A 20,859-nucleotide genomic window follows, 5' to 3' on the forward strand; every position below is an offset into this window, starting at 1 on the left:
CTTTTCTTAAAATTTTGATTTTGGGTTGTGGATTTGTGAACCAAGTAAATATAAAGAAGTCTCTGGTTTGTTTGTTCCTGATCCACTGAGTAGCGGGGGCATGGGTGGCGCTAAGGCGCTGCAATTCGCTGTGCAGAGTTGTGTCTCTTGGGCATGCCAGAATCCTATGGTTGTGGGTTCGAAGCCCGGTTCGCCCCGATTATGTTTCTAGGTTTGTCAGCACCATACCCATGCTCGGGGGTTTCACCGAAGTGGTAAACATCTGAGACCTGTATCACTTCGGGCATTCCTCCCACATGAAGCTGACACGCCATGATATAACTGGAATACTGCTAAAAGCGGTATTAAATCCAACTCACTCTTTCACTCACTCCACTGATTAAAATGACCGTATAAGTTAATTGTGACTCATTTGACCAGCCTAAATTAGATGGTCTGTATTTTCATGTTGCAGAAGTTGACTTTGATACTAAATCTTACATTGCTTTTTCTTCAAGAATGACTGTTTTGAATTTTCCAATGGTTTGTTACAAGTACAAAGATGAAAATTGGTTATCACTGAATTCTTACCTGCATCCCACTTACAGCATTCATCTCAACAGCCCCACACCGTGTTCAAGTTCAAACTATCATGGTAGAATAGATATATACACATGTATGTTTAGGTGTAAGTTATATCAGCATTTGATACCTCTAATTCATTCCTGAAACCTCATGCTAGTGATATGATGCTGATGATATCATACTTCAAACTTACGGGGGCACGGGTGGCCCAGTCGTCTAAGCGCCACGATCCGCTGTGCAGAGTTGCGTCCCTTAGGCATGACAGAAACCTATGATTGTGGGTTCGAATCCCGGTTCGCCCCGATTATGTTTCTAGGTTTGTCAGCACCATACACGTGTTCGTGGGTTTCACTGAAGTGGTTAACGTCTGAGACCTGCATCACTTCGGGCATTCCTCCCACATTTGAGAACACCAAATTCTTTCATATTACCATAGTTCATTTGTCATGACAGGTTAACTATGTTGATATGAAAGAATCAGGTTTTCTTTAACTTTCGTGTTGTATGTGTTGAATTGATTGATCACATGTTAAACAATTTGCACCAGGAACATGAAAGGATATGCCCGTAATACTAAATGATTCGGGAATAAAGGAAATATGATGACTACAAATTGAAATATTATGGAGTTTTCTGAAATCACATGTTATTGTTGTGATATCATGCACGTTCAAATCAGTATATATCCATAATTGTTTTCTTTGTCATCTGCAATGTTCATGTGTTTTATTGGTGATATTAAAAGCAAACATTTGAAAAAAAAAGATGTCAAATCATTGATGATTTATCATAGTTGTCATGAAACATTGCAAATCACTGGGAAGGTAAATTAGATATGTTATGTTAGATGTACCCATTGCCAGACTGTAGGAAATGCCATGTATTGAACTGACCAATTCTGATGTACTATGTATGAACCAACTCAAGCATTTACATTGCATGGTAGCTCCTCAAAGGTCATCTTATATCGCAATTAAAGAATTAACATAAGATTAATAGGAATTATCATTAGGTTAGATTTAGATGGAAATAGAATGCATCTTGATTCATATTTGATTTTACATATTGTTTTGCATCAGTGTTCAAACTTCTTTGTATTAAAAAGGCTATAGTGATGGATGTGTGTGAACATTAACTCTACATGTCGCGGAATCTATAATCCAGCTAACCAGATACACATCTAGACTTAGGTGCACTTATAACTTACTAAACCACAACATTAGAGCACTTAAATAGCGTGTGTTGTACCCTTGGGTTTGATAATTTAGATTTAGGAAATCTAAATTTATAACTTAGGAATGCTAAAGAATGTATAACACATTAACCAATTTTAGGTCTTAATAACAACATTGTTGTTTGTAATGGCATGATGCAGCTATTAGTAACAGATCTTTTTGATGACAGCATTTTGAAATTATGAATCCCCAGAAAATTAAAGTATTGAGTGAACTAAATTGAACATAACAAATGGGACATTTAAAATAAATATGTGAGCATGCCAGATTGTGAAACATTTATTGTAATAATGCTGTTTTTTTGCTAACTTGAAGTAAATATTAAAGAATTTTGTCCCATGAGATATACATGTTTTGCTTTGCTATTGACGAGTGTTAATTGCTGGTAGGCTTGTGTAGATTTCACGTTGACATGTTTAGCGTCATAAATGTTTTACGCCTTCAGCAAAGAGACAGATCCTATTTCATCCAAGGAGAAAGGTCGGGGTTCGGCCGCAAATACAAGGGAAGTAACTCTCGATACAAAAGCTCATTTACCAGACTTTCGACTTTGGTTTGTGGAGAGTTTTCAAGCAGGACGTGTCATGTCATGTGATTTATGATTTTGCAAAAGACATCATATACATGTACCCATTTTTAGAAGTGTTTTTGTGTTTAGTTGGCTATTTTGGATGTGAATGTTTTAGTGGTTTCCACAATATAAATGTATATGTTTGGGTGTTGCCTACTCCATTTGGTATGTTTGTGTTTTTCCTCAGATACATGGTGTTATTATTTAGCTATATTTTTCATCAGACATGCTATTTTGATATTTTTGTCATGGGTTTCATATATATATATTTTCTTAGTCCATTTCAGGAATTCATTTGAAGAATTTATTTTTTATTATTTCATTATATTGCATTAAGAAGGTTGGTTGGTCATGGATATCTTGCACATTTTCATGATAAACACTATATTGAATGATTACTGCACAAGAATTGTATGGTATTTTATCATCATTGATTCAGTATTGTTCAGCATTGCACATTTTTCACGCACAAGTAATTGCACACCTCATATCATTTCAATATATCAGTCTCAATGTTTTTGGTCCAGTTATTTTTGTTTCTTGATATACATATTTTCAGTCACATGCCGTTTTGTGATATTTGAATCAACATCAGCTTTGGCAGATTTTCTGCATGAAATCAATTCTATTATAAGAGAAATTCTCAATGTTGTTAATTAGAAAATGTCTAGGATAAGATGTCATGTATTAAACAATTAGAACTACACAGCATATTGCTTTCAGCTTGTTGTGTATCCTGCCAGTTTTACGGAACAACTTGAGCATTTGTGTTGTAGGCGTCTCTGTGAGGAAGATGATGAACTGAGTGAGGTGGAGCCTGATGCCGTCCCAAGCGAGGTGCGAGACTGGCTGGCCTTGACCTTCACACGCTCTATGAGCAATATGAAGCGGAAAGGAGAGGAGAAACCCAAGTTCCGTAGTGTTGCACATGCAATAAGAGCAGGGATTATGGTGGACAGGTAATCTCATTCAAAATAAGAAGAAAATAATTATTTCTGTTTGTGATCACTACATGTATCTTAAATGTAAGTGAACAGTAAGTACTTAAGAATCTAAATCTTAGAAACTATTGGTAAAGAAGTTTCAGTTTCAAATGTTGCATGCTGTCAATACAGGTGAGGTGAAATGGGGATTAAGGTTGTGTCAAAGGTTATGGCACTTTTAGATCATTTCAAGCTGTGATTACTGGACCAAACAGAATATTTCAAGACTCAGACTTCGGACTGGTGCTGAAGTTGCAGACTCAGACATCTCACACCTGTTTCAAGCAAGTTGTGTGCAATGGAGATTAGCTTTTTACAATTTCTGGTTCTTTGGTAAAATAATTATTTTTCCATTGGGAATAGTTATAACAACATTCTTAGTTACAGCAACAGTTTTCATAAATGGTGATTTTGTTTCAGGATATACCGGCGGTTATCTAGCTCTGTTGGAATACATGTGCCGCCCCATGTCTTAATACAATTAAAGGTAAGCTCTGAAGAATGAAGGCCAGTTTCATTGCGCTCATCATATATTCAATGTACCTGGTAACTTCTGAAGTAACCGTGAAACGTCCCTTCTTGGTCAGTGGGAAAGAGAAAACGGATTTGATTAATTTCTGCAATAAGAATATGGTTGGCAAGTGATTAACTGACCCATGCTGGACCCATTTGTCAATCTGTTTCAGCATCTTGATGACTGGTCTTTCAATGTCTTTGCTGTGAATGATGCATCAGATGGCCATGCATTGAAGTTCGTAGGTTTCACACTGCTGCAAAAGTATGATCTTATCACAAAGTTCAAAATCAACACCCAAGTCTTGGAGAGTTTCCTGTTTGCCCTGGAGTCCGGCTACAGCAAGTACCGCAACCCCTACCACAACCTCCTCCATGGTGCCGACGTTGCGCAGACAGTACACTATGTTCTGTCTCAGAGCAAGCTTGCAGTATGTGTACTATTTGTAGGACAACTAGTCGTGGAAATAGAGACATGGTTCCAGATTTGCTTTGAAAACTAGACAATCATATTCAAGTCCTGCCTTAGGTTTTCTTTGTTTTGACAGCATCCTATTTGAGTGTTCATATTGTACTATAGTATGTTTAAAAATTGGGGATCAAAGTAAATTTTGATGTTATTTGGTATGTTGTTATGAAAATAGAACCATGGTCATAAACTTCATATGAAATTTGGAGGATCCTTTGAAAACTCTTCTTTTTGGCATGTTCGGGATTATGTTGTGTCCATACCATACCATTCTTTCCTATGTGTAGATGATATTGATTATAGTAATAATTTGGTTAATGGCCAAATAAATTTTTTGATAAATACTCTGAATAGCTAATCCTATTTCTGTTTCTCAAATCAGATAATACATAAGATTTAATTATTTATTGACTGTTTGTTTCAGCACTGGTTGACTGACTTAGAAATTTTTGCAACCATTGTGGCAGCATTGATACATGACTTTGAGCACACTGGAACGACTAACAACTTCCATATCAATACAGGGTGAGTGGATTATAGACACAGAGGAAGTGTTCTTGGTAGGAATTTTGTCCTTGTATATAGCATTGATAATGTATTCCTGTTTATGTTAATTTGTATGGCGTGGGATAGTGTAGATGGAACCTTTTCTGCAGCGGTGAAGGGATTCATTTGATAATGAAACATTGGATGTATTCAGGATGAAATACAGTATGAAAATATAAATTAAATATTACACTTGTGACAATGCTTGTCGAAAGAGGCAACTAACAGACTTGGGTGGTCAGACTCGCTGACTTGATTAATGCATGTCATTGTATCCCAATTGATGTGAATCACTGGATTGTCTTGTACATACTCCATTATTTACAGACCGCTGTCATATAGCTGGAATATTGCTGAGTGTGGCATTTAACAACAAACAAACAAACAAACAAGCAGGTTAATTCCTAGATTATTTTTATCTTATGATATATGTAATGTCATATATAATTTTTACTCATTTCTTTGCGCTTGAAAAAGTACTCAAACTTCACCCACCAAAAAACAGTTGCAAATCTTGTTGTTTTGCCATGCTGTGAAACATACACTTCACCCCAATCAATATGGAGACAGTACTCTGCCACAAGTGATATAAAATTGCACAAGCACAGTGGAAATAAATGTTACAGGAGTTAGCAAACTGTGAATGACCAGCATTTCCTTTGCAATTATTTTCAATTGTTACATGTATGGGATGCTGGAGTTGGCATCGGGTACGTCCCTGGTAGGGTTACACATTACCATGGAAAAAGGGAGATAACTGATCTCTTTTCACAGCTTTTCGAGGGTTTTATAGTTTGTTTGTTTGTTTGTTTAACTAGAAGATTAGCTAGAATATGTGAAAATCAGTGTATGTTTTATTTCACTTGAGATTGTGTGGGTTTTAAGAAAAATAAATGCTAAAGTATGTTATGTGTTAACACTCGATAAAGCAACACATATTGGTATTCACTTTTTTAGATTTTGATGAGGCCAGAGACATAATTAATTATATTAGACAGTGCTAAGCTGATCTCAGTTTGTGTCAGCGTGAAATAAGTTGCTGGTTATGTTTCAGGTCCGAAGTGGCATTACTGTACAATGACCGGGCTGTGTTAGAGAACCACCATATAAGTGCTGCCTTCCGCATTATGAAGGAAGAGGAATGTGGCATTGCCAGCAATCTTAGCAAGGAAGAATATCGGTAAACTAGTCCTCTTTGTATTGCCAGCAATCTTAGCAAGGAAGAAAATCGGTAAACTAGTCCTCCTAGTATTGCCAGCAATCTTAGCAATCAAGAATATCGGTAAACTAATCCTCCTTGTATTGCCAGCAATCTTAGCAAGGAAGAATATCGGTAAACTAGTCCTCTTTGTATTGCCAGCAATCTTAGCAAGGAAGAATATCGGTAAACTAGTCCTTTTTGTATTGCCAGCAATCTTAGCAAGGAAGAATATCGGTAAACTAGTCCTCCTTGTATTACCAGCAATCTAGCAAGGAGGAATATCAGTAAACTGGTCCTTGTATTATCAGCAATCTTGCAAGGAAGAATATCAGTAAACTGGTCCTCCTTGTATTACCAGCAATCTAGCAAGGAAGAATATCAGTAAACTAGTCCTCCTTGTATTACCAGCAATCTTAGCAAGGAAGAATATCAGTAAACTAGTCCTCCTTGTATTACCAGCAATCTTAGCAAGGAAAAATATCAGTGAACTAACCCCCCTAGTATTGCCAGCAACTTAGCAAGGAAGAATATCGGTAAACTAATCCTTTTTGTATTGCCAGAAATCTTAGCAAGGAGGAATATCAGTAAACTAGTCCTTGTATTACCAGCAATCTTGCAAGGAGGAATATCAGTAAACTAGTCCTCCTTGTATTACCAGCAATCTAGCAAGGAAGAATATCGGTAAACTAATCCTTCTTGTATTGCCAGAAATCTTAGCAAGGAAGAATATCAGTAAACTAGTCCTTGTATTACCAGCAATCTTAGCAAGGAAGAATACCAGTAAACTAACCCCCCTAGTATTGCCAGCAATCTTAGCAAGGAAGGATATCAGTAAACTAGTCTTCTTTGTATTTCCTGGAATCTTAGCAAGGAAGAATATCGGCAAACTAGTATGCCAGCAATCTCGTTGATGACTTTACTTATAGCTCCAGAGATTGATACACTTGATGACTTTACTGATAGCTCACAAGATTTGATACACTTGATGACTTAACTTATAGCTCTAGAGATTTATACACTTGACGACTTTACTTATAGCTCCAGGAATTTGATACATTCGATGACTTTACTTATAGCTCTAGAGATTTGATATGCTTGATGACTTTACTGATAGCTCACAAGATTTGATACATTTGATGACTTTACTGATAGCTCACAAGATTTGATACATTTGATGACTTTACTTATAGCTCAAGGAGATTTGATACACTTGATGACTTTACTGATAGCTCACAAGATTTGATACATTCGATGACTTTACTTATAGCTCTAGAGATTTGATACACTTGATGACTTTACTGATAGCTCACAAGACTTGATACATTTGATGACTTTACTGATAGCTCCAGGGATTTGATACATTTGATGACTTTACTTAAAGCTCCAGGGATTTGATACACTTGACGACTTTACTTATAGCTCCAGGGATTTGATACACTTGATGACTTTACTTATAGCTCCAGGGATTTGATACACTTGATGACTTTACTTATAGCTCCAGGGATTTGATACACTTGATGACTTTACTGATAGCTCTAGAGATTGATACACTTGATGACTTTACTGCCCAGCCGCCAAAGGTGCTGCGATTCGCTGTGCAGAGTTGCATCCCTTTGGCACACCAGAAACCTATGATTGTGGGTTCGAATCCTGGTTTGCCCATATTATGTTTTTAGGTTTGTCAGCGTGCATACCAGTGCTCGTGGGTTTTACCGAAATGGTAAACGTTTGAGCCCTGCATAACTTCAGGCTTTCCTTCCACATTAAGCTGACATGCCGCAATATAACTGGAATATTGTTAAAATCAGCGTAAAAACCAACTCGCTCACTTACTCACTTGATGACTATTGATAGCTCTAGAGATTGTACATGTGTTGACTTGATTGTTTCAGGGAGTTCCGGACACTTGTGATAGACATGGTGTTGGCAACAGATATGTCCTTCCACTTTCAGCAGATAAAAAATATGAAAAATCTTCTTACTGTGCCAGAAAAGTAAGACGAGCTGAGAATAGTATTATTTTCATTGTAAAGTGAAAAAAATCTTTTGGTATGTGTTTATGTATGTAATTTTCAGAAGAGAAATAGTGTTGATGTCCTCATTAGTTTTATCAATGATCAAATAATACATCTATTACATAACTGATATCAGAATTATTTCTGTTTCAGTTTTGAAGTAGGATAGGTTTCAGAATATTTGTTCTTTTTGACTAATTTTGGTATTACCTAGAGAGATTGGGGAAAATATTTTGAACTTCAGTAGACAGGAAGTGTTTTTTTTAAAAACTTCAGTATTGATAACTCAGTAGCAGGTTGTTTTCAGACTATTTCAGAATAGTTTTCCCGTTCTTTTGATTTCAATACTGACATAATCAAGCAGGTTTCATAATTTCACAATATTGTACATTTCAGTATTGACAAGTCAAAAGCCGTGTCATTAGTGTTACACTGTGCAGACATCAGCCACCCTTCCAAAGACTGGGATCTCCACAAGAGGTGGACTGATCTCCTCCTAGAAGAGTTCTTTAGACAGGTCAGTGGAGGTCGCCATATCATATGGTCAAGCTATTGGTCACTCCAGATTCACATCTGTATTCAGTACTTCCAAAATTCATGATACATTGGCTATTATCTTACGCTACACATGCGTGTCAGATTCTATTTGGTGGAGAACCATTTTGTTATTTTTAATGTACCCCGCTAACATACCATTATTAATAGCAACCACGACCAGATTACTGCTATTGACGCCTTGAAATGATCTTTATTTGAACGAGAATGGATGCATATATAATAATGCCATACTTTGGCTCATTAAGTCATGTTTGCTGTAGTTTGATGATTCTATGTCAACATGTAGATCTCATGATCATGTGATCGGGAGCCTTGAATTGTTCCATGTGAAAAAAAAATAACAGGCGATAGCGATCAGCTGCACCAAAGTGCTACGCTTAGGGTTATTATTATTTTAAATATATTTAGTAAAAGCTGCAACTAAAATAACATGATATTGGAATATATTATCCTGATAAAAAAAAGGTTCAGATACAATTTTTCCCAATCCTTGCATCAAAATCCTTTAAAGTTATATCATTGGGTAAGTTTCAACCGAATCACCGGTAGACTCCAAGAAAACGTGTGTCCAGCTGATTACAGTTTCTGCCTTAGTTTACGAGAAAATACACAAAGTAATCTTAATCCTTTCATGTAAAACAATGCCTAGCAAAACAAAAAATACAAGTTAAACAGTAAATCAACATTTCTGGTGATTTTTTTATCTCAAATTTCAAATTTGTACTGACCAAGTTTCTTATCAGCCGTTCGTTTACAGGAATTCGCTGAAGGGGTCCAATGAATTTTGTTCTATGAATAATATCCCAATTGTTTTTCCCAAAATACTGAATCCGCTAGAGAGGGGTGTGTATTATACTTGGATGCATACTATATGCAATAAAGTATGGTACATGACTCTCATGTTCCCCTCTCTAGTTGCTGAACTGTTGGCATTACATTTGTACCATTCTAACCACAATTTTGTTTCATGAATGATGTGAGACATCTGTATATTTATAATATTTTCCAAATGTAATAGATCTAAGGGGAATAACTCTTATGTTTGTTTTCCGTTGGCTGCTTTTTAACGATGAATGTGAAAAATGAACGGCGTGCCTATTCGATGTATCAGTGCCGATTCAGACCAAAGCATGCATGCATAAGACATACCTACAATATAATTAGGTGTGTGGTAAGATAAATTTGTTGTCCCCTAGACCCCCATGAGAACAGTGGACAATGTCTATAGTGACAGAGCCTCAACAGAAGCTTAGTTCCTGCATGTTTATGTCCGGTCCATATTGTTATCATGAACCACTTTCATTCATTTTTTGCATATATTGAAATCCTTGTCCTTATAAGGCACAGTATGTTGGTCAATGAAATGCACCTCACGTCCATGTTGTATTTTTCAGGGTGACCGTGAACAAGAGCTGGGTTTGCCCTTCTCACCTCTCTGTGATAGGAAGAACACCCTGGTGGCTGAGTCACAAATTGGTAATGTGGATGTTCAGGGAGAGGTTGCGATGTGCACAATCTTCACTAGAGGAGTCTGTGATACAACTGTTCCCCAGCAACCTAATAGGCTATGCTTGTCATACAAGGCGACATAATGGATGCACTGGTCAGATTCAGTGACTTACTTTACTAGGTGATATCAATCACAAGTTGTCTGGCCCAGATTTGATTATTTTCAGGCCACCATCTGAGTACTGCTGAGTGTGTCATTAAACAACCAACAAACAAATGTTCACTTGAGCTATGTTATAAACTCATGTTATCTCAGGGGTCAGAATACCTGGGTTTGCACAGACATGAAATATATCCCTTGAAAAGGGAAACTTTTCCTTTCCTAACCCCTCCCATATGCAGTAAATTACCAAAAAATGAATGTATCTTTTTATTGTTCGAAAACATCTTTTGAAAACTGTTCATTCTAGGAAAAGTGTTGAATACAAACTATTTATATATCAATAACCATTGGGTTATCTACTGTTTAATATTGGGCAGTTTCTGTTGAGTATGCCCGAATCCAAAACAAACTATGAATGGAAAAATATATAAAATTGAATTTGAATGGCCTTTGATTTTGAAATACATTCAAAATAAACTTCAATCTGACAAGGTTGTAACTCATTCATGAACTCCTTAGCTTTTACCCGAACATTCACCCTATGAGAAGAGCCTTTAAACAATCTGATTCAAAGAAGAAAGGCCTAAAATATCTCGATTCTGTGATTTTTTATGAAGCCATGTTTTTTGGCACAGGCTTCATTGACTTCATAGTCGACCCCAGCTTCCAGGTGATGGGGGATATGTTGGATAAAATACTCAGCCCACTTCACAAGCAAGAGCAATCCGCACGCAACATTGATGAGGCCATCTCAGAGGAAGTGTTTGAAGACAAAGTCAACCGATCATCGGGCGGATCCAGCTTGAGTAGTCGTCCGAGTACGCCCAAAACACCTCTCTCACCGGGTACCCTAGCCTAGACATAGCTGGACCAGATATTTCATTGTTCCATGTGCAGACTTTAGCTTACTCCACTTTCACGGAATAGTATTTTGTGAAAATTAAGCGACAAAAAGCTTTCCATATCCAATAGAAATCTCTGCATAAAGCAGAGTCAATTGTACCATTCCGACTATATTATGAGCATGTGTTTATAAATCACTATCAAAAAGTAATGATACCAGGTGTTCACGAAAAGGTGAGAATATCCTGCCTCATCACAAACTCATGCAAAGGCAAGTCAATTGTCATGAAAAAAAAAGAAATTATGGTACATTCATCATTATTAATCACAGGAAATAAGAGTCTTTTTTTTCCATAATGTAATTAAATGTTGATATTTTATTGATGTCAGTTGAATTTATATATAATTCAGTGAGAGTGTGAGCATCAAATTATGAACTTATCCTAGCTTTAATATCAGTATAATGTATTTCTTATATTTTGGCAAGATTTTCCTACAGATTAGAGGCATTGGATAGGTACTTATGCCTTTGGGAAAGACAATTATTTAAAATTTGATTTTAGTCATATAAATATTCTTTTCGACTCACAAAAACCACCTTGAGTGAAAACAAATTGTTTCTGACTTTTTCTAAAATTATAAAAGTGTTATCTGTGTAAAATTTATGTTTCTCATAGGAAAAAGGTGGCCACCTGCAGAAGTTTTTTAACATTAGTTCAAGAGAATTAGTTATGTATTTTGTATTGCAAGTATATGTGTGACATAGGTATCTCCTACAGGATTTATATAATGGAACAAAATTACATGTTCCATGAAAATACATGAGGGATCCTGGTTGAATATATATTTGGCACAAGACTGGAATTAGTACCTTTGAACAGTTGCAGGGAACATATTTATTGGCATCTTTTTGCAGTCTGTGACTCTAGTTACTATGGATACTATTAAACTTTCTTTGAGAACAGACTCAAGTAGAATTAGTTCACAGCAACCTGCGATGTTGGGAGAGGCAATTAGATACATTGAGTGCTGACACTCAGTGACTTGGTTGATTGCATGTCATCGTACCCTGATGGTGTATATCGTAGTTCATAATATCACTCAGTTGACTGTCTGATCCAAACTTGATTATGTACAGTCCATTACTGGAATATCACTGAGTGCAGCATTAAACAATAAACAAAACAAACAAACCTTTGACCACACTAATTTATATAACAGAGGAGATACCTATGTGCTCATGTATGTCTGTATTTTTGTATATTTAGTTCATATTTCAGACAGAACATCTTAAATGCATCTGGTGTAGGGTAAGGATTCTTGTTAGGACATGTTACTTGCAGATATCTGGTCCTGCTAGTGTACTAACAACAAACTTATAATGAACTGTATCTAAAAAAAACCTCAGATATTGAAATCTAAACCAATGTCAACACCTTACCAATATTTAATACATGCAATACCTTTCCTATTTTGTTTTACCCAACACAAATTGTGTTTGTCTTTCTCCTATTTACAACAATCACGACATATTCCTGTTTCTCAACACAATGTCATCCAGATGTCTTCATCCCCCCAAACTGCTATCTATTCCCCCAATTTCTGGCTCACTATCAAGTAGAAATCCTTTCCCTGGTCTATCTTCTCAACTTGCTGGCCTGTCTATCTAGACTAAAAAGCTTTGCTTGAGTGATTACCAACTCTTGGTTCTATGCTCTCTGTTCATTGTAAGTTAGAGTATAGAGAGTAGCTACTAACCAGATTTGAAGTGTGTGCATGCAGATATGGCTTTTAGCTCACCTGGCATAGTCTCGTGATCTCCTACCACTGTTTGTTGTCTGGTATTGTCATCAAATTCCATCCTATACAATTCAAATACTGAATACTATTATTGCTAGTTGTAAGAGACAGGTAACTTGGGGATTCAAGGTTAGAATTGGTCACTAGGAATCTATGGTAGTTGTAATGAGGTGACTTAATGGATTGAGTGGTCAGACTCTGCGGACTTTGTTAACGTCAATGTACCCCAAAGATGTGCATCGTGAATCATTTTATCAATCACTGGACTGTCTGGTACAGACTCGCTTGTCTACAGGTCATCATCATAGAGCTTGAATATTGCTAATTAAATGACATTAAATAACAAACACATGGAACATCATTTATGTATCAATGAATGAAGAAATAGTTTTATATTTTCCTAAGTGGTGAATATTGTATTAAACAAGACGATATGGAATATCAACACAATCAATACCTTTAAAACAAATAGTGTACGGGTCTTATGAGATCTTAAGCAAAGCACTAGTTTGATTCATCACCAACATGTTGTGCATGCAATTATTAAACATCCCGATTTACATGTACACAATATTCAGACTACTTTTTGATAAGCAAAGAATATAATCAAATATATATTGTTTCTATCCAATTAGCAAAAGAGGTCTGATATATTTATATAAAGAAACCTAATTAACTTACTTGAAACCATGGTTTTTGAAAATACTCAAATTCCACTTAGAGGTTTCAAATATCAACAACATGCCTCTGATTAAAACAGGTGATGTAACAGACACTTTACTTCAGATAGATTTCCACATAGCTTTCCATGTTAACCCATTGTTAATCTATACATGAAAAAGAGTTAGTGTGCCAGTGTGAAACAGTACTGCCCATGAACATGTGAAGGTATTGTGTTTTATAGTTATGTTGAGTTGCTTCTGGTTCATGTCCATTTATCAGTTTGGTTTAACCACTAAGATGCATGTTTTATAATGGTAATTTGATAATAATGGTCAACCTTTGATTCCTTTGTCAGTGTCAGCTCTGCATATCAACATATCAATTTTAGTTGAATTTAAAATTCAATTCATTTCCATTTTGCATGTACGTTTATGGTTACCCTTTCTATTATATACACTCAAGATGGAGGCACTGACTTATAGCCTCACCCGCTCTACACTTCTTCCTTACAGATGACTACATCAAAGTCCTATAGCATGGTTTCTGTGTAGTTCAAGGACTTGCATCAATTGTATCGTCCTTAAGTTAGATTTTGTAACAAAGTTTCTACTAAATCTTTAAAGAGAAAGAAGATCCCAGGTCAATGCCTTGTATCGAATGACTAAAAAGTTTAACTGTCATATCACAAGGCATTTTCAGTGTATGGTAAGATACAACATGTGAGATTTGTTCAGATCGCATGCTTCAACATTTTGATGTCAGGTTTCTAAACAATACAAAATACAGGACCCTGTTCCACAAAGCGACCACAGCACCACACCAGTCGTAAGTCTATGTTAAATATGGGAGTTTCAATCACCTCAGCTCTGATATCACTTTGTGGATCAGGGCCCTGAACTGTAGAGGGTATTTGGGGATAAAGCATGTAATCAAGTTTTCAAAGGATTTGATTTAGTCTACTAAATTACACATTAGATATAGTCTTGGTTAAGTGCTTTGACTATGGTGCTTTGGTCTGGACTTGTTTAGACTCTTATTTTGTAGACAAACACTTGACGATGTGTGTAATCATTTCAATATCTGTTGTCAGGAGGACGATACGAGTTAAAGCGGCCATGGGTTGAGTGTCTGTCTCACAACAAAGTCAACTGGAAGGAGAAGGCGTTGAAAGGTTGTGATAGGATGTTGCTGGGTTAATGTTGTATAACTGGTGAACTATTTTAGTTTTTAGAATAATATGATTGAAAATTTACTTATCTTAATGATAAGTGATGTCATTTGAAATTAAACCCACATAGTGAAAACAATTATCTCAATATTTCATAGATTCTGTGTTTCTGCTGCTATACAGTTAAATATTGAATACTTTCTTTCAAATTATCAGCAAAAACATCTTCTGTATATTAAAACAGCATTCATTGTTATGAAGTATTTCAATTTTGAATGCCCTTTGCAATTGTTTTCAAGATGCTGAGGAGCGTCATCTAGCAGCAGCACGAGCAATTGCAAATGACTCAGTCAACAGATCCAATACCGAAGATTCAGAGAAAAAACAGGCCAAAGAAACTGAGCCTGAAAATGAGACAAAAGACTCGACAACAGAGTCTGATAAGCAATCGAGTGCCATGAACTCAGACAGTATCAGTATTAGGCCACTTGTGAAAGGTAAGAACTAATGGACACAATGTTGTGCGCGTGCGTGACGTGGCATTAGTCAGTGACTCTGTGTGACTCTTGGCCACGTGAACTCCTCAACTGTACATGCGTACCTACTTGTAGGGCAGTGTGCATACAAACTGTGCCGTGAATCACCCTCCTCCCTTGGCTCCTAGTGCATCTTTGTTTCTCTCTCGCTCTCCTCGAGGTCAGTCCGTACGTGATGGAATGTTTCATCTGTGATCAGTGTAAAACTTCATTTTGTAATGAACAAAATCATATCCATATTTCTGTGCCGTCTTGTGAACTCTGACCTTGACCTCTTGACCTAACCCTGCAACCTCTGACCTTGAGCTCATCTCAGGACTTCTGGAAATATTTTAGAGCTACCTTCTGCTTGCTTTGTTTGTTGAACAAAACATTTCGTCCTGTCATCTCTCTTCCCTCTTCTGTGGAGTAATCTCGGTGCGTACGTCATCTGTGTGCGAATTACCTGCGTGCGTGCGTGCTTGCGTACGTACATGTGTGACATGAACTCGTCTGAGGACTGCACCACAGATCACTTCTACATAACAACTGTTTGTACGAACATGATGTGTACATAGATCTTACTTTCTGCCCACTGTTGGCCAAGGAAGGCTTCATCTCGAGGTATCAGAAAGGATGCATGTGATCTAGAGATAGGGAAAGCAAGGGTTTTACTATGCACTCCAAAAGCCCTAACTTTTTTTTTTGCTCTTTTATCAGTGCTTGTCCACATACTAAACTTGCCAAATTGTCAACCAGTGTGACCATCAAGGTTACAACGTTATTTATGCATTATCATTTATTTTAAATATGTGAAAATGTGATGTTTGCCATTATTATTTATTGTTTCATTACGATAATAGGATTGTTAAGTAGTAGTGCTGATATCCACCCTAGGTAGTTGTTAGGTGAATAGTCTATGACTAGGTGGAATTAATATATACCCCTGATACCAAACATAATATTTGATCTGATTTTTCATATGTATATAATATATTATCTGTTGGAATCTTAAATGTTTACAAAGAATCTAATTTAATTAAGAGTATTGTGAAAACAACATTCCTACCAAAGCTCAAAGAGATTAAATGATAGAATGTTTAGACAAATAATATATTCTGCTCAATATTATGAAAACAATAATTTTTTTGTACAGCTGAAAAGTATTTTTTTTTATATAATTGTTTTTACTATTTTCAGTTAAATCTCCTTTGTACTTGTATAAACTTACTAAATAGGTTGTGTTATATACTCACTGCCAACAGAAACGAGAATACTACGCATGTTGATAAATATATGAAGACTTACTCATATTCAAGAGATATTAGATTGGATCGATGTACAAACGAACATAATGTCATGTTGTGTGAACCGATACTCATGAATGCATCATGTGACGTCATAGAGCCATGACTCAAGATGCACCATGCATTTGTCTTGTGCAGGATTAGTGTTTAAAGTCTGGAAATCATGTGTATATCGTGATAAGAATAAGGGCACTGTTGTAACACTTGACTGATTATTAGTTGTGTCATTAATTGGTACACATTGGAAACATCTCTTCTTAACATAGATACTATGTTTCTATTATTCACACTTCTTTTGGCTGTGAGTATATATTAAGAAGTACATGATTGTTGATAAGGAAAATTTATGTTTTGATCTCTTTCTGTAAATGAATTATGATTGAATAAGTAAAGTATTATTATTTTTAAACAGAAATTAAAAGGGGAAAATATAGACACATAAAGTTATGTTATTTAACAGTTAATAATCCAAGTTCACCTGTTCTCTAACATGTTGTTATGTTATTTACTAGTTAGTCTTCTACTTGATTAACCAGTTAGTTATTTACTGATTGTTATGATAATGTGGTTGATTATTGTGATATCATAAGTTTATCATCATGCATTTTAGGTGTAAAGGTATATTAATTTAGGTATTCTCAGACATGGTATGATATAAACATTCTTATCAGCAACATCTCTTAATGCACAATTTGAATTTTCGATGCTGAAGCAAATCATTATGTTTCAATTTCATTATTTTGATGTTGACATGCACTTTTGATGAGAGAAAAAAGGCCATTTAAACTGTATTTAAACTGCTATTGAAACATATTCATGTGAAATAACTTCCAGTCAGAATGTTCTTAAAATGCCACAATTAATGGGAGAGAGAAATATACATCAAGTGCCAAACAGCATCCTGCTAGAACTTGTTTGATTGATGGCAAACGGCAACCAGAGAAATGAACACATGTCAATTTCGACATCTGATTTCAGTAGTCAGAAAAATAAAGAAAGAAAAGCAAAATAATGTCTTAATAAAAATATAATTTGTATATAAGTCTGATTTAGTTCAACAAATGTTTATCACTTACATATAATCAGAAAGAAATATGCAGCATGTTTTTGACAAGTTATTAAAGGGCAAATGAACAAGATTGGAGCTCACAAATGATATTAACTAGTTATGATGTTATTACACTATTATTGATCCAATTACGTGTAACAAGTCTTGATGAAATATGCAAGACTTTTCGTCACGGTTGCATGTTTCTACAACTGACGATGTTGAAATACACATGTTCCCATTTCTATTTATTTAAGGGAAAGAGTGTATTTGACTGTACATACATTTTTAACTATTTTTTTCTTTAATCATATGTGATATATCTCCATGTGTCTATGACTTCACAGACCTGTAGTTGTAACATAGTTTTCTCTATCATCAAATTTTATAGAATGTCACTATCATAGACGAGCGAAGTGATCAGTCCACTGATCTGTTCTCTTATAGTGTTAGGGAATACGGGAATAACTCTTGAGTGTGTGACAGGAAATATATGTCAGGATCATTAGGCCTCAATATATGCCAGAAATTGACTCAAAATTTACTGCAAAGAAAATATTTTCTTACCAATTAATTGTAATTGTTATGTTGAAAAATGTTTTCACTTTGTGTCTCACGTTCATTATTATTTGCCAAGGGACAGTTTCATGATACCATACTGTAACATTTAGGGAATGTTTTTCTTAGATATAGCCATCAAATATATATTTGCTTACTGTATCCAAACATTGCTATATATGAATGTGCAATTTATTGACATTCTTAAAATATGCATTTGAATTAACCTAGCACACTTTTTTTCCAATGCACACTTTCTGAACTAACACAATTGTTTTCACACAACTAATAGTTCTACAAATTTCTTAGTTATTATCTTATTTTAGATTTATAAATTCTATTATTTTCAAATGTATATATATATATAAACCAGCATGTAAAATTAAATTTATTTATTTCCAGAAAAAAAACCAATTGTTTTAAAATTTGAGTCATTATTTCCTTTTTTCAGTCCACAAGTCGGTTATTCGAAAATCTCAGAACATCCGAAAATGAGGAGTTTTGTTATTTCACCAACAGAAAACAGCATTGAGAAAATACTCACAAAATATATACCTCATGGGGGGGATGATCATACTTGATATAAAGACTTAATAGGGGAGAGAACTCTGACATTGACATTTGATATAGCTGCCCTCAGTATTGCAGATATATTTGCACACACATCAGATTTTATTTATTTCATCTTTTGTTACTTCGTAGTCATGGACTTAGATTAGATTGAATTGAATTTAATGTTGAATTTTCATTTAGAAATAGACTTGACAATTTTTGACGTATTGAAAATTCATCATAGAGTATAATAAGCAATCATATTATTTAAATTCTGTGTTAATGATAAAGTAAACAAAATTGTTTTGATTGAATAATATTTTAGAAAATTTCTGTCACAAACTCAAGAGAGTAGGGAATTTAACAGTGATTGTCTACCAGATATGTTATTGTGCCCTTTCTGTAGAATATGGCATTATCTTGTATAAATCTTCACAAGACAATTATTTGTGTAAAGCTTCAAGAATCTGGAGGTGTTAATGCATAGAGCATTGACCCTGTTCATTTCCAGTGTCACATATCAATAGTTACTGTTGAGAAAATTCATACTTTTGTATAATTAATTTCAGACATTGTTTTCAAAGTGTAAAAAGTTCCTAATTGTTACAGTGTTGATTGTTAAGGTGTTATTGATTGTTGTGTACAGTTGTTCATAGCGAAATGTACGTCTACAGAAGGGGCACTGAAGGTAGTGATAAGGCTGTGTGAATGCATTTGATTTCTTCCAGGCCTGTTATAGGCAAGACGTACATGTATACAGTAGTATACAGTGGTAAAGAAACATTATGCAAGTTTTGATCCATATGACTAGAGGAATCCTGTTGGAAATATACATGATTTATTTCATATGTACCTGTCAAGGATTAATGGACATCTGTGATGAATGTAAATGAAACCTGTAACCATTTTGTTGAATCTCTTGTTAAATAATATTATTGATCCATTATCATTTGATTAAAGAGTATGCACAATGTGTTGTTTGTGTTTGTTGATGGCAGAGAAATTGACAACACCCTGGACAAGAAGAGTTTATTTTAGAGGTATTGAATAGACACACAGTAAGAAATACAAATATGCTTATATTATGTTCCATATTACTTAAGAACATCCTTTAATTTTATATTACATGTCAGTACCTGTTATGGATTCTGTCAAACTACTTCCGTTATCAATTTTATGCATTATAGAAGTACATGTATGAAATTGAAATCCCTTTCTGTCCCCAAATACAAGTGCATGTACTAGGGTAGCAATAAATAAATTGTAAGCACCATTTATATAAATTTCATATTTCTTATATATAATATTTATGATTACTTATATTTATAACATGTGTGAAAATAACCTTTAAAAAGTAACCAAAGAATCTGTAATAATCCTTAATATTTGCTATGTGAAGGTGAAGTTATGTTACAAATTACATGTCAAACTTCATCTTCTATTGCCTGCAAGAATTATTAAATGTCAAGTTAAATGACTGACAATAAAACATCTGATCATTAACTAATGAACTTTTGTGAAACTGTATGATTTGAAAAAAATACAGTAACACATACCTGATGTATATATACTCTTTTTGTACCTGATAATCTCCAGATTACGAAGTATGTAGAACGGTGGCATTACATGTATTTAATGAAAATCCATCATTTTTAACATATTGAAACCCAACCAAAGATTATTGGTAAAATTCTACACGAGGGTTAATGTTGTAACTCATTGTCAGACAGATTGATGTGACCGGGCTTTAAAAAGAAACAATATTAATGTGGATCCTAGCTTCTGCTGACGCTTTACACCAATATATACTCTTTAAAAAAGTAGGGGATACACGGACATAACTAGAAATGTCAAAAATTGTAAGACATGTTAGTTTCAAGTAATCGTTGTATGATAATAATGAGCGAACTGGGAACATATTGCAACCAGTAGTAAAGTATAACAGTATATGTTGTGACCGCCAACGATCTTGAAGGACCATAGTGGGGAGATGGGACGTTTCAAAGTTGACGGTGTTCGATCAGTAGTGCGTAGTACCGCCACGATGTGTGAAACATTCATTCACTCGAGGAGGCTTGCTGCATGAGCCTCCAAATGGCGATTTGAGGGAGTCTGTCCCACTCCTCTTGCAGCGCCAA

The 20,859-nt window shown here is 35.2% G+C and overlaps 1 protein-coding gene across 9 annotated transcripts in view; it reads left to right on the forward strand.

The window, feature by feature from the left end:
• LOC139463782 (dual specificity calcium/calmodulin-dependent 3',5'-cyclic nucleotide phosphodiesterase 1A-like) overlaps positions 1-19,692 on the forward strand; it is a 497,801-nt gene extending 478,109 nt beyond the window's left edge. For 5 of the 9 annotated variants that reach the window (XM_071245091.1, XM_071245089.1, XM_071245082.1 and 2 more), the window contains 12 exons: positions 2,245-2,302; positions 3,145-3,329; positions 3,774-3,840; positions 4,040-4,297; positions 4,760-4,860; positions 5,936-6,061; positions 7,975-8,076; positions 8,494-8,614; positions 10,050-10,131; positions 10,903-11,112; positions 14,664-14,744; positions 15,041-19,692. In XM_071245091.1, coding sequence (XP_071101192.1) covers positions 2,245-2,302; positions 3,145-3,329; positions 3,774-3,840; positions 4,040-4,297; positions 4,760-4,860; positions 5,936-6,061; positions 7,975-8,076; positions 8,494-8,614; positions 10,050-10,131; positions 10,903-11,112; positions 14,664-14,744; positions 15,041-15,249 — 1,600 coding nt within the window. In that variant the 3' untranslated portion in view covers positions 15,250-19,692. The remainder of the gene's footprint in view (positions 1-2,244; positions 2,303-3,144; positions 3,330-3,773; positions 3,841-4,039; positions 4,298-4,759; positions 4,861-5,935; positions 6,062-7,974; positions 8,077-8,493; positions 8,615-10,049; positions 10,132-10,902; positions 11,113-14,663; positions 14,745-15,040) is intronic. The other 4 variants (XM_071245085.1, XM_071245087.1, XM_071245088.1 and 1 more) reach the window with 2 other exon arrangements.
• The last annotated feature ends 1,167 nt before the right edge of the window (positions 19,693-20,859 follow it).

Source organism: Haliotis cracherodii, unplaced genomic scaffold (assembly GCF_022045235.1).
Source record: "Haliotis cracherodii isolate W230 unplaced genomic scaffold, xgHalCrac1.p SCAF_16, whole genome shotgun sequence".
In the NCBI taxonomy this organism is placed as follows: domain Eukaryota; kingdom Metazoa; phylum Mollusca; class Gastropoda; order Lepetellida; family Haliotidae; genus Haliotis; species Haliotis cracherodii.